We start from the raw sequence: 12,805 nt of genomic DNA, 5'->3' as shown, positions 1-12,805 counted from the left end.
GGGTAGGTGCACATTATGTTTCTGTGACAGGAAATATTGGGGGGGTAGGTGCACATTATGTTTCTGTGACAGGAAATATTGGGGGGGTAGGTGCACATTATGTTTCTGTGACAGGAAATATTGGAGGGGTGCACATTATGTTTCTGTGACAGGAAATATTGGGGGGGTGCACATTATGCTTCTGTGACAGGAAATATTGGGGGGGTGCACATTATGTTTCTGTGACAGGAAATATTGAGGGGGGTAGGTGCACATTATGTTTCTGTGACAGGAAGTATTGGGTGGAGGGAAGGTAGGTGCACGTTTTGTTCCTGTGATGTCACGCATATATAATTAATTATACAAATTAGCATGGCCGGTATTTTTTTGCAAGAAAGGTGGCAACCCTAAACGCACGTGAACAGCACAGCGTGAAAAATTCTCTCACACAACTATTTCCTGCCTAAGAAATCAGGTAGCAACTAAAATAAAATTTCTCCTTTTTACAGAGGAACAAAATTCTGACTTACCTTTTGGAGAAGTTCTAGCGCACTGCCCCTCAGTTGCCTGATTTTCACACCATTTTTGGCTGCTTAAAGGCAATGAATGGCAGGAAAGGGCTCCCATTGGAGTCAATGGATGCGGGGTATCATAAGACCCCCTGGAGCACTGACATGGCTGGCTGGGGGTCAGTATAGCACTGGTTTGTGGGAGTAACTGTGGGGAGGTGAAAGAAAGCAAATGCATAGTTTGGGATTCTGAGTGATAGGAGGGGGTGTTAATTGAAAGGGGCACGCAGACGTTATATACATTAAATGCGCATGATATCAGGCGTATTCCTTTTCAATTTAGCTATGTTGTTAAGATTAGCCATCCGGCACAGCACCCAAATGCCGGTAGCCTCTGCTCAACAGCGCTCCATACTCACCTGACCTGCCACTCCAGCGGCAGATCGGGGGCTGCCGGCCTTAAAGTGCCAGGGCTGCCTCATCGTCCACATCCGGCTCTGCCAGGCAGATACATACAAGGGAAACGATCGCTGTTTTTAGCAAAACTTAGTTAATTTAGACTATCTTGTGTCATTTGTTTGGCAGTCAGTGTAATTGCTGTAATTATAATCATAGGTATGTGACAGGAAAAGAAAAACAGGAGGGTTTGGAGCGAGCCAAGGCATCCTTGGCCTCTAGAGGGGGCTGTTGAGATCTGCCCAACTGGTGTAAAAGAAGCATATTTATCGGTGGAATATCATTCACTAAACCCATGATCGACCAGCTCTCAGAAGCAGAAACACAGCTCATACTATAATGGCAGAGAAAAATCAATTCATATACCAAAACCTCCCTTTCTATGACATATTATTTTTAATTATTCTTAGAAATAGGAAACCAGGAAGACAAACTCTGCAGGTAAATTATTTTTATTATTTATATTTAACAGCTTTAAAAATACAGAATAAAATAGCTTTTGTTTTCTACTATTATTCACAACATCTGGTCCAATATTACATTATCTTTCTTAAATATAATTCAACGATAAATGAAAGCCATGTTAGGAAAACACTAAATATGAAAAAGATCTTTAAAAAATTGTAACAAATTACTCCCACCCCACAACCCAAAAACAGAAAAAAAATTCCAGTCATTAACTCGTTAACTGCTGGAAGTAGTTTTTAATGTATCCAGCCGTCTAGGAGTTAAAGTTACCAATAACCTTCACTGAGCGAAGATACACTAGTTGTCAACATTAACATAAAAGGATATTTTTCTGTATGTCCTTTTGTTTAAAACTAGGTACATCAGCAGAATGCAAACATTAGTGTGTTTTCCCCAGAAATCGTAATGCTCTAATGAATGAAGCCAATAATAAATTAAAAAAAGGGAATGCTCTGAAATGGTTATGAATGAGATTTGTTGGGATGCCTGCATTATGACCATTATTGCAATGGGGGGGGTAATAATGTATATAAGATAACACTGAAAGGAGTATGGGTGAAGGCTTCTATTCTAGGTACCAGGGGAGCCCAGGACCTCTCAGCGATTTGCCATGACGTCACAAGGCTTGTGATGTAGAATCTGGACGTCTTGTCAGCTCAAAGTAGGAGAACAATCTTCTAGTTACTAAACATGAATTTGTTTTTTATATTTCTGGTTAATATGGCACTGAGTATTAATTTGGACCCTTAGGTACCATGATTATTGATGTTATTCATTAACAGTAGTCCTCGTGACGTAAAGGTCTGAGAACCACAGAGGTAGTGTTTTAGGAATCTGGAAAATGACGTCAAGCAATAAACCCTAAGTGGCCGTCGTGATACGATTAAGAAAACATTGTAACGCGTCATCTCTCGCTGCTGAATTTAAATGAAGGCAAGAGACAGATGTTGCGGAGATTTATATGCAGTGTTTCTTTTAACACTGTATTTGCTCTGTGGGTATAACACAGTAAGTAACAGCGGCCATGGTGGGTGAGAGATTGTGAATACCAAGCCGCGCACTCTACGCAGGAGACACCGCACTGACCCAATTGTGCGTATATTGCTGTAATGTAAGAGGTCAGGTGGCATCTTATTACAGAGCTCAAAGAAGGACTTTAACTTTATTAAGTTTTATGCTGAAAGATATAAGCCAATTGCACAAATGGAGAAAGTGATGAAGCAGTGCAAGTAAGACGTGTAAGATATGAAATAGTTTGGGACTAGATCTAATACTGTACATTTACAAGGATGAATAAAATAAAAAAAATGAGCTTATCCCCATAGCAACCAATAGGTCCAGTCAACAAGGACATAGTCCTAGTTATCACCGTGATGACTACCGTTCAAACTTTGCACCAGAATCACTTCCATACATAATCTCTCCTGAATGCAAACTAGGATTTGGTGAAAAGCAGCGTATTAAAAAGATTAACAGAAAGGTGAATATAAATTAAAGGGCCTGCAGGATAGATGGTGACAAAAGATGGGAATCAGAAACATTTCAATTATTGAGTTTAAGAATACATTTAGTTTTGGCAAGTGGATGTGGACAGCAGACGTGTAGTCAAGTACTGGTGAATGAATGAGCGGACTCAAATTTGGAATATATACCCCATATGACATTAGCGGGAATGACAAAATGATAAAAATGCATGTGCCCAACAGCTAGAATATACAATGTGTGGACCACCATAGTGCATGATACAATATTTCCTAGAAAATTAGTATTTGGCTCTATTATGGAGACAGGGATAACTAAAGGCAGCAGACTTCTGTGTAAACAGATTGATCTGCTGCTACTGCCCCGGGGGAAACATACCCTTAAATAAATTAAAATATCTACTAGGTACAAATAAGTGCCTTCATAACACGAAATGGACATCACTGGGAAGTTTGCCCAAAAGGGACAACAAAAAGGGAACATTCCAGGGTGGGTTAATGTACACATATGTATATTTTTATATTTATATACACGTACACAGGAGCATTACGGTCACACATGACACTGTCATGAAAATATCAGGTTTTTTCCTGACCCCCTGCTGTCTGGATTAGAGATCACAGGAGCCGAGAAATGCTACTTCAAATGTCTAAGAAAATACTGAGAAAAATTGTAAACCCAAGTATCACGGTGACATATATATATATATATACATAAATATATATGTAAATAAAGCAGTTTTAAAACGTTCCCAGGTCGTTGGCAAGGCTCCAGCACCTTTATATCAGAGGGACCTGCACCCCTGAAGAGCATCCATCATGCAAATATACTGGCAATACTGTAATTTCACTCTCCATCCTGCTCACTAGTTAAGTCTATGTAAGAAACATTAAATGGAATGAAATTCACACGTCTAATTAAATATTTCTTTATGTAACATATTTAGCAGAAACCAAATCTTCAGTTTCCGGGGTTTTTTTTTTTTTGTTTTTTTTTTAATGGTAATAATAATTAGCTCACTAAATAGGGAAATTACAGAATTAAACTGAAAATAGTAAATCATTTGTCTGTTTTTATATAGTTACTGATGAATGGGTGCAGAGGCAATCCAATAAATTAACAATTCTATTGAAAACCGAACTTTCCGGAACCAGAACCTAGTGAGCAGCATACTAGAAACTGGTAGAAAATCATGTATCATATAACGTGTGAGCTTTGCTTACTGGCCTTTAAACCTCTCAGATAGACGGAGTCCAGTTTCCATCTCTCCGAGAGAGGATCATGGAGAGATTCAGGAACAGGGGTAATGGATATTTTACACAATGATAGCCCCGCACTGCTGGAGCTCCATCTCTCAAAAGAATCCGAAGAAACATGGGACCAAGAATAATTTAAACAATATTCCCAAGCTGAGACGTAGGGAAACAGCCAAAGGGCGCCCGTTATCAGCACCGATACCCGTTTAACCAACCAGTGTTGAGATAACTACTGAGATACCAGAGTAGGACAAACCTAAAAAAGCAGGAAATAAGGAGTGCGGATGGGTTCAGACAGCCAAAAAATGAGATCATTTAGGCAGGGGAGACAAAAAAACAAGTTGATTAAATTACTGCATTTGCGGCACAATATAAAAAAGGAGGTGAGAGGGTTCATGAAGTCCATAAACGCACCCCTTGGTCTCAGCCTTGGAATTGTGATATTCAAATATACAGAAACAAAAATAAACAAAAAGAAAACCCACATCGGGTTCAAGGCTTGGTAAACTCTTCAAAAGACTGCAACAACAGGTTACTTTACGACGAGATATGAACGGCAGTGGCGGGGGGCCAGCGTTATACAGCGGGCTCTGGTTCCTCTTCTGTTCTCCGGCTCTTGCTATTCCTCCGGAGAGCTTTCCACTGGTACCCAGCAAACGTGGGACTGATGGGAAGGTAGCTGAAACATTTGTATTTCCGGAGAAAGTTCATGCCAAACGGTAGGTCATAGGACTCCATCCCCTCGATGCCAGAGCCCCCTTTGCTTAACCCGCGTTTCCATTTACGGATACCTCTTTCCTCTGGTGTTCCTGAGAAGGCAGATCACGTTTGTTAGGATAAATCAGTATTCTTTCCCGTAAACCAAATATTTGTTGGGAAAAAAAATAATTTAACTACTTTATGTGCTTGATTATAAAAGACAACCCCCGAAACTTTGGATCCTAATAAAAGTAAAAAATGGGAAGACCTGTATATAAAATAACCCCCACTGTTTATATTCTGCCACTCACTCATATGGATGTGTAGTGTTTTTTGCTTGATTATAAGATGATCCCACAAAATTTGAATATTAATTTAGGAAAAAAAGAAAAAGCCTGAATAAAAGACGACCCTATAAGAAAAAAAAGTTTTACTAGTAAATATTAATTCACATGTAAACTATTTCATATTTAATAAAAATGCATTTTTTGTTTTTATTTCCTTTTATTTGCCAACCTGCCCCCAGTTATGCACATCTGCCCCCAGATATGCCTTATACCCCCCTATATGCCACTCTGCCTCCCAGATATGCCTCTTGACCCCCTATATGCCACTCTGCCTCCAGAACTCCCTTATACTCCCCCATATGCCACTCTTACCCTCCACGACTTGCCAGTGCATCACTAGACCCCGTGCTTCAGATTCCTTGGTGTCTAGCGAGGCAGCCGATGAAGGTCTGTGCGATGCGCGCAGACAACCTCTGCTGGTGCAACAACTTCCGCTGGGGCTTCTATGAATGAGCCCCGGAAGGTCACATCGCACAGACGCCCACCAGCTGCCAGAGAGGAGGATCCGGTCCCCTGCAGCGCTGTGGGGGATCTGGATCTTCGTCTTATATTCGAGGTTGTCTTCTAATCAGACCTCAAATAGAGGTCTGACTATAAGACTAAGGGTATTTTTCAGACCATTTGCTGACAAAACCCTTGTCCTATAATAGAGCAAATACGGTATTTAAAATGCAATAAAGGATGTGAAAACAAAGAAAACAATTGTTTTATTGCTTTCTCGCTCTGACACAAGATCATAGAGTATCAGTAGGAGAGGGAAGATCTTAACAATTCAGTGTTCACGTAATTTATTGCATGTGATCACTATGATTGATTTACACAGTGATCATTAGATTTGTGCGAATGCCCAAAAACCAGCCCCCCCAAATGAAAATGAAGCAGAGAGCTCAGAATTTTCATTTGCATTTCGTTGCTCAAACTTTTACTCACTCTTACATTCTCATTCACTCTCACTCATGCACTCAATATTTATCCGCCGACCGTTGTGTGTCGCCGTCTCATTTTCTGCAGCTCCGCTTTTTCTCTTGCCTCTTGTTCTTCCGTCTTTCTTCGTCCGCTTCTCCAAAATATCAGCTCTGTTATCCAGATACTTCCGTAAAAGTGCGGAGCCTCCACAATCGGAGAAACGGGGGAGAGGCTGTCCCTGTGGTGCCTGCTGTGTCTATTTGCAGAAGTACTCCAAGAGGCAGATTCATAGAGAAGGACAAGAAACGCTTCTTTCTCTGTGAATCTTGGAAGTACTTCTGCAAAAAGGCAGAGCCACGTCACGCACCACAGGGACAGCCTCTCCCCGTTCCTCCAAAAGAGGGAGAGGGTGTGCGTGGAGGCTCCTCTGTTTTGTGGAAGTACCTGGATAACGAAGCTGAGAAGAACAAGAGGCAAGAGAAGAGGAGGAGCTGCAGAAAAAGAGACAGGGACACAGTGGTCGGTGGAGAAGGTAGCGAGACATTGAGTGACAAGCCCATAGACTTAGTCAGCTTTGATGCATATCTGAGGTCTGAAAAAAGGTTGTTTTTTAATGAAAATTTTATGATGATTTTTTATGAAAAAAACTTGTCTTTTCTAGTTGAAGCTTAAAATGGTCATGAATTACTCACCAGGTATAGTGTTGTCCAAAATAAAAGCAACGCAGCCCCCCACAAACATGGCTGTTGTCAAAAGTACATTTAGCACTTGATCAATCTCTGCAATGCCTACAAAAGAAAAAGAAAAGATCACAGAGATAGGATTGTGGGATTTGAGATTATATTAATAGTTTATAGGCAGAGATACGCAATTATGGAGTAGCTGATTAGGTTTCAATTAGGCCAATGTATACAATACATTAAATAGAAAAAGTACATGGTGTATGGCTGCTACCCAGAAATCCTGACCCGTTTCCAGCGCTCAAAACCAGAGGATTAGCAGATCTGATCTGAGATGCAAAGGTTTTATAGAAACATTAATTAAGCGAACTAGATTCCGCACCTGTGTATTGTCATATCCGGGCTGACACAAATATGTACTGGCCCACCATTCAGTAAGGAAAATGTTTGCACGTCATGTATAACTGCTACTACTTCTCTATATTTCCATCTGCTGCATGTGGTGACATATCTGGCCTGAAGTCTTCACATGGAATTCAGATACTTGACATTTTTTCCTTGGCTCAGTCAAAACTGCAACATCGTAGCAAGGCATGGTACATACCTGTAACAAGCGGGTTCTCCTTTAAATAACTTGGAAGCACAAGGCCAAAGAAAATGGAGAATCCCAAGACAAAAAGGTTTCGAGAAGAGTTCAGATCCACAAACTGAAGATTGGACAAACCCACTGCGGTGATCATACCTGAAAGAAACAAAAAAATGAAACTCGGCAATTGGCCAAAGAAAATAAACAATCCCCGCTAATGAAAGTCAATACTAAAGATTCAGCTGCTAATCACATGATTAATGGAATAGACAACGTTGACAGCCTACGGTTTTGGGACGAAAAGCTGTGTGCAAGACAAAACTGGAAATTTAACAACACATTGTTATATTCTAGAGCCCTGCGCGGGACTGTTTTCCTAATCCCGCCTGCTCCTGCAACGTGTGTGTTCCACTCCCGCAACATATGTGTCCAATCCCGCCCGCTCCCGCAAACATTCTGTCACAGGTTTTAGAGATGGTGAAGAATTTAATTCCCCCATTCACTGATACTCATTCATTCCCTCAATCACGCGTACTCACTCATACAAACTCCCCCATCCTCTTACCTGAACTGCAGATTCCCAGCACACTCCCGCAAGGCTACCTTCACGTTGCTCGCACACAGCATCTCTTGTCTCGCCCAGGGGAAGCAGGAATGGAGCAGAGTCATGTGACGTGACGTACATTCACGTGACTCAGCTGGGTTCCTGGGCGGAACAAGAGAAGAGATGCTGTGTGCGAGCAACGCGAAGGCAACCTTGTGGGAGTGCGCGGGATTACTGGAACCCGCAGGTACTTTGCCTGACCGCCCACAACACCTGAAAAACCACCCGCACTCGTAAGTTTTTTGATGGGTCCCGCATCCTGATGCTTTTCTCACATAGTGTATGTGAGTGTATACTGTAGTGTCAGAGTCAATGTGTATGCGTGTTTATGTACAGTGCTGAGTCAATGTGTATATGTCTACTATAGTGTCAGCCTCAATGTGTATGTGTGTATATGTACGCACATGTAGTGCAAGAGTCAGTGTGTGTGTGTGTGTGTGTGTGTGTGTGTGTGTGTGTGTGTGTGTGTGTAAATGTATATAGTGCCAGTCACTGTGTATGTGAATACTGTTAGTGTGTTTTTTATGTATGGTGTATAGCCAGTATGTGCTTGTTGTTGGATAGTGTGTGCATATTTATAAGAATGTGGTGCTAGCATGAATGGTGTTGTGTGTTACAGTATGGCGTTAGCATGAGTATGTATGTCAGCATATAGTGTGTGTATTAATGTATGGCGTTAGCATTTGTGTACATGAGTGTAGAATGTTAGCATGTGTGTTAGAGTGTGTGGTATAATGGTATAATGGTTAAACATACAGGTGTTTATGGTATACCCCCTATCATGAAGGCGCAGCACAGAAGAAAGTGTGTTCTATGTCATATTGCCCCAATAAACATCCCTTAAATGCGGACAAGGGGTTAATATATGAAAAGAAAAACATTATTGAGGAAGAAAAAAAGTTGGCTCCTAATTTTTTTGGCTGGCTCCTAGATCCAAACCAGATTTGTCAACCCCTGATCTAACCCATAGGTTAGAGTGGGAAACCCACCAGGTGCTATGTTTTGTTCTGTGCTGCTCGTTGCTTACCAAAAAGAGTACAAAACAAGGCCCCAAGGACAGGATCAGGCAGGGAGGCAAACAGGGCACTGAATTTTCCAATCATGCCCAGGAGGATCATAAATGCAGCACCATACTGGATAACTCTACGACTGGCAACCTGCAAAGACAAGATGGAAGGGTGATCAGCTGTGGAGCAGAGCAAGTGCACATATCCTACGAAACATGTCTACAATTAACAGGTTTACACAAAAATGTCTCACTTTATTTAATCACATCTGTTGAAACCCGAGTATTACTCGTTTATTTAACCATTACCATAGCAACAAATAAATCCAGCAAACTTCTTTATTGGTTGCTAAGGTGATAAGATCACTTTTTATACATGACAGCCGTATCTTATCCTCAGACAAAAGGATATAATGTGGGGGATACTTCACACGTCGAGTATAAATAAATCAGTGGCAGTGTGTAAATTATCTACTATAAGGAATACTCAACTCACATGAGTCCTTGTTGTGTTGGAAGAGTTAGCAATTTCGCTCTGACCCCAAGTGGATGTGAAAAAAAGATACTGAGACCCCCAAACTAAAATAATTGATACTTCTCAGTCTTTGCAGGAACCCAAATAACACTCTTCCTTGGAGTGTAGCAACATGAATGTACAGACAGTTGGGGGTCCAAAAAACGTCTTTGCGCCCCAACTGTCTGTACAGATAATTTACCCCATCGGGTGTTGTTGGGAGCATGCATAGAGGGGGTCTGTGAGCAGAGTCTGCCTAAGAGATTCTGGGTGCATATAATTACACGCTATCAATGACGGACATGTGATTTTTCCTAATTAACTTAAAATTGTTTCAGAAGCCTAGTTTTATTCTTGCAATTGTATTTGCTAGAATATTTGCAGAGCCAGCAGAGGGCGCTGTAACATGTCACTAGAGAAGATTAAATGGCTTCAGAGAAATAAGAACTGACACTCAGCCCCTGAAAACGCTGTGTACAAAGGGTTAAACACGCACTGCTGCTTACGCAGATACCACCGAAGCATAAATACGCGAGTCAGGGGAGATTCAAGGAGTATCAAGAAATTAGGCTATGGTGGATAGGATATAGCAAGAAGTAAAGTAAAACATCCTTCTATAGCATCCAAGCCTCTAGCTTTAGACTAAAATTGATGTCAAATATCAGTGGTTGTTTTACTCACCGGCTAATATTTTTAACACGTTCTATGACATTACCTTGGTTATGCCCAGCACACCGATGTTGGGACTAGATGACGTGGAGCCGTTCCCGGTACCAAAAACTCCATCCAGCACACAAGAGAGGCCTTCAATGAAAATTCCCCTGTTAAACAGATAACACAACATTACCACCTTTGATCAAGAGCATGAATATCACTACTAGTGTAAAACCACTGACACAGGTCAGGAATAATTGAGAGAATTAAACTACGGGTTAAATATCAAAACTCATCTTTCTGCTTCAATAACAAAATATGCATTCTGTTTTAAGCTGGACTCACAGTCAAATACTTAATAAGCCTAAATAGAATATACTATACTAATAAACATCTATATGTATTAAAAGGTAAAGGTATCCAATTTCCCTTTGTCTGGATCTGCATAATTATTCCTCCCCACTGAGTTATCACCCCCTTCTGCTAACTTGTGGATTGTTGATTGGTCAGTTTGAGCTTCCTTTGTAAGAGCGAGACAAGGTAGATCAGATCGTGATGGCCGTTGCCCCGGGTTGTTGCCAATCTCTGCCTCCATGTAGTTAATTTCTATACTGTCTCTACAACAATGGCACTGATTGCACAATAACACATGATAACAAGCTATAGGTAAATGTAATTAATCTAGCAAACATTCCCTCTTTCACCGCAAGCATTTTCCACCACACTGTCCTCTCACTTGGCATTCTGCTCTTAAATACATAAGAGTAGCGCGATCTCCCCCGAATAACCAGAACACGGCCGCTGCAGGTTTGGCTCGGGTCTGACGAATTAACGTGGAACGGACGCGGTGTTCGGATGGTGTCTTGAGCCGGCTTACCTGTTGATAGCGTGGATGGGAGGAGGGGGTGCACAAGACAGGCGCGCGCAGGCATAGTAATCTCCGATAGATTCAATGATACTGGCCACCACGGCGCTCAGCATCCCGATAACACCGGCCGCAGACACCGTGGGGAGACCCCACTGAACTGTGAATGGACGGAAAGCACAGACGGTCAGGCTTTAGTGTCAAAGAATCACCGTTTGGAAGCAAGGCCAAAGGGAACGAGAAGACAGAACACAGAGTGGTTTGTACACTAAAGGGTTGGGGTTTCAGCTCCCTACTTTACATTACAAAAGGTTCGACACTGGTAGGTTTCTCCAGCAAGAAAGGCGGAGCTCGCCCTGCATAATGTATAATTTACCTATACATTATACAAGGCCAATAAAGCTCTTCCAGCAGCTGAAGCTCACTTTATCATCATAATGTATTAATTAAAGGAGTTCAAACTCTCCATTTAGTGAACAGACCCCAAAAGGTATTACAATTTTCCATGGAATAATAGTTTTTTTTTAAAGAATATGACTGGGGATAATACTGGGAGAGACAGACATATGCAGTTATATATAACTTTTTTTAGCTTATATATATTTAACTTTTATGATTATAGAACATGGGAAGTAAAAGGAGTACAGAAAGCTTAACGGCCGTGTGATCACGATCCTCTGTGAAGCGGATGACACACGCTCCTAAGAAATTGTCTTCATAAACTAACGGCAGAAAATTTGGTCCGAAGAACATTTCAAATAAGACGCTAAAGAAAACGATATAAGAACGGGAAAAATAATTCCAACCCCCAAGCTTTCTTGGAATATTCCAGCGTAGTTTGCAGAGTAATGGTTTAACGGTGCATACGGAACATACTGACATTTTTGGAATTAGAACTAGTTATAGGAATTGTGAGGTACGAGGATTTGCATCGGAACCATTCTGACTATTCTCACTAGGGAGGGCGCTGGATACGAGGAATATCCTCCAAGCGCAAGTGGTGAAGGTCGCATGTCCGTTAGACGGGCAAAACGCTTCCACAAGGCCAAGTACCAGTTACAATTTTCCAGCAACTAGAAACATTGGCAGACTGCATCGGTGGGTTGAATGGGTCCTAACGGCTGCCAGTATCTTTCCCCGCTGTGTTAACATGGCAGGGTTTTTGAGTTTTTGCGAATTGTCCATCAACTTGCCCACATAGGTATTCTCATCAGAGTCATAACGCTGCAGGGGTCTCTGTAATGAGGGCAACAGACCAAGAGGCTAAGGCCACCAAACTTATTTTTCATCCAATACAGCAGATGGACCAACAAATTTGCCTTTGCGCTGAGGAACGATGGACTACGTAAAGCATCAGGATCGACAGCATGACACAGAACATACTTACATGGGTAGGGCACTTTAAACCAAGGAGCAACGGTTAAGACCCCATGTCTGGCATCTGTGCGCGCATAAAACCCATACTTGGTACTGTCTGGCGGGAAAACATCCGTTACCGTAAAGATGAAGCAGAGGAGCCAGGAAACAATGATGGCCATAATAATCTGCAAAGTGAGCATGATACTGGTTACAGAGCTACAATTACAAGGACCTGGGAACAGAAATCCACTCATTGGAGAAGATCAAGACGCAATTTAATGGCACAGAGCAGCCTAGCATTTCTCTATAACAGGTGCTTTTGGGACTAGCTAAACATGTTATATGTATGGATCAAAACAGACAGGAGGTCACGGTCATCCAGTAAAGCAACGCGGAGGAAGATGGGTTCACCTTTTGAACGGTCAGAATCGTAAC

At 41.6% G+C, this 12,805-nt stretch overlaps 1 protein-coding gene across 2 annotated transcripts in view; it reads right to left on the bottom strand.

Annotated features, from left to right (window-relative positions):
• Nucleotides 1-4,401: 4,401 nt before the first annotated feature.
• Nucleotides 4,402-12,805, bottom strand: part of SLC23A2 (solute carrier family 23 member 2) — a 43,795-nt gene continuing 35,391 nt past the window's right edge. For both annotated transcript variants that reach the window (XM_053465209.1, XM_053465210.1), the window contains 7 exons: nt 12,399-12,555; nt 11,024-11,171; nt 10,208-10,313; nt 9,000-9,129; nt 7,387-7,524; nt 6,795-6,890; nt 4,402-4,959 (listed from right to left, as the gene is read on the bottom strand). In XM_053465209.1, the coding sequence (XP_053321184.1) occupies nt 4,727-4,959; nt 6,795-6,890; nt 7,387-7,524; nt 9,000-9,129; nt 10,208-10,313; nt 11,024-11,171; nt 12,399-12,555 (1,008 nt within the window). In that variant the 3' untranslated portion in view covers nt 4,402-4,726. The remainder of the gene's footprint in view (nt 4,960-6,794; nt 6,891-7,386; nt 7,525-8,999; nt 9,130-10,207; nt 10,314-11,023; nt 11,172-12,398; nt 12,556-12,805) is intronic.

Source organism: Spea bombifrons, chromosome 4 (assembly GCF_027358695.1).
Source record: "Spea bombifrons isolate aSpeBom1 chromosome 4, aSpeBom1.2.pri, whole genome shotgun sequence".
NCBI lineage: Eukaryota > Metazoa > Chordata > Amphibia > Anura > Pelobatidae > Spea > Spea bombifrons.
The sequence above is the reverse complement of the archived record's forward strand: the minus strand, read 5'-3'. Positions and strand labels throughout refer to the sequence as shown.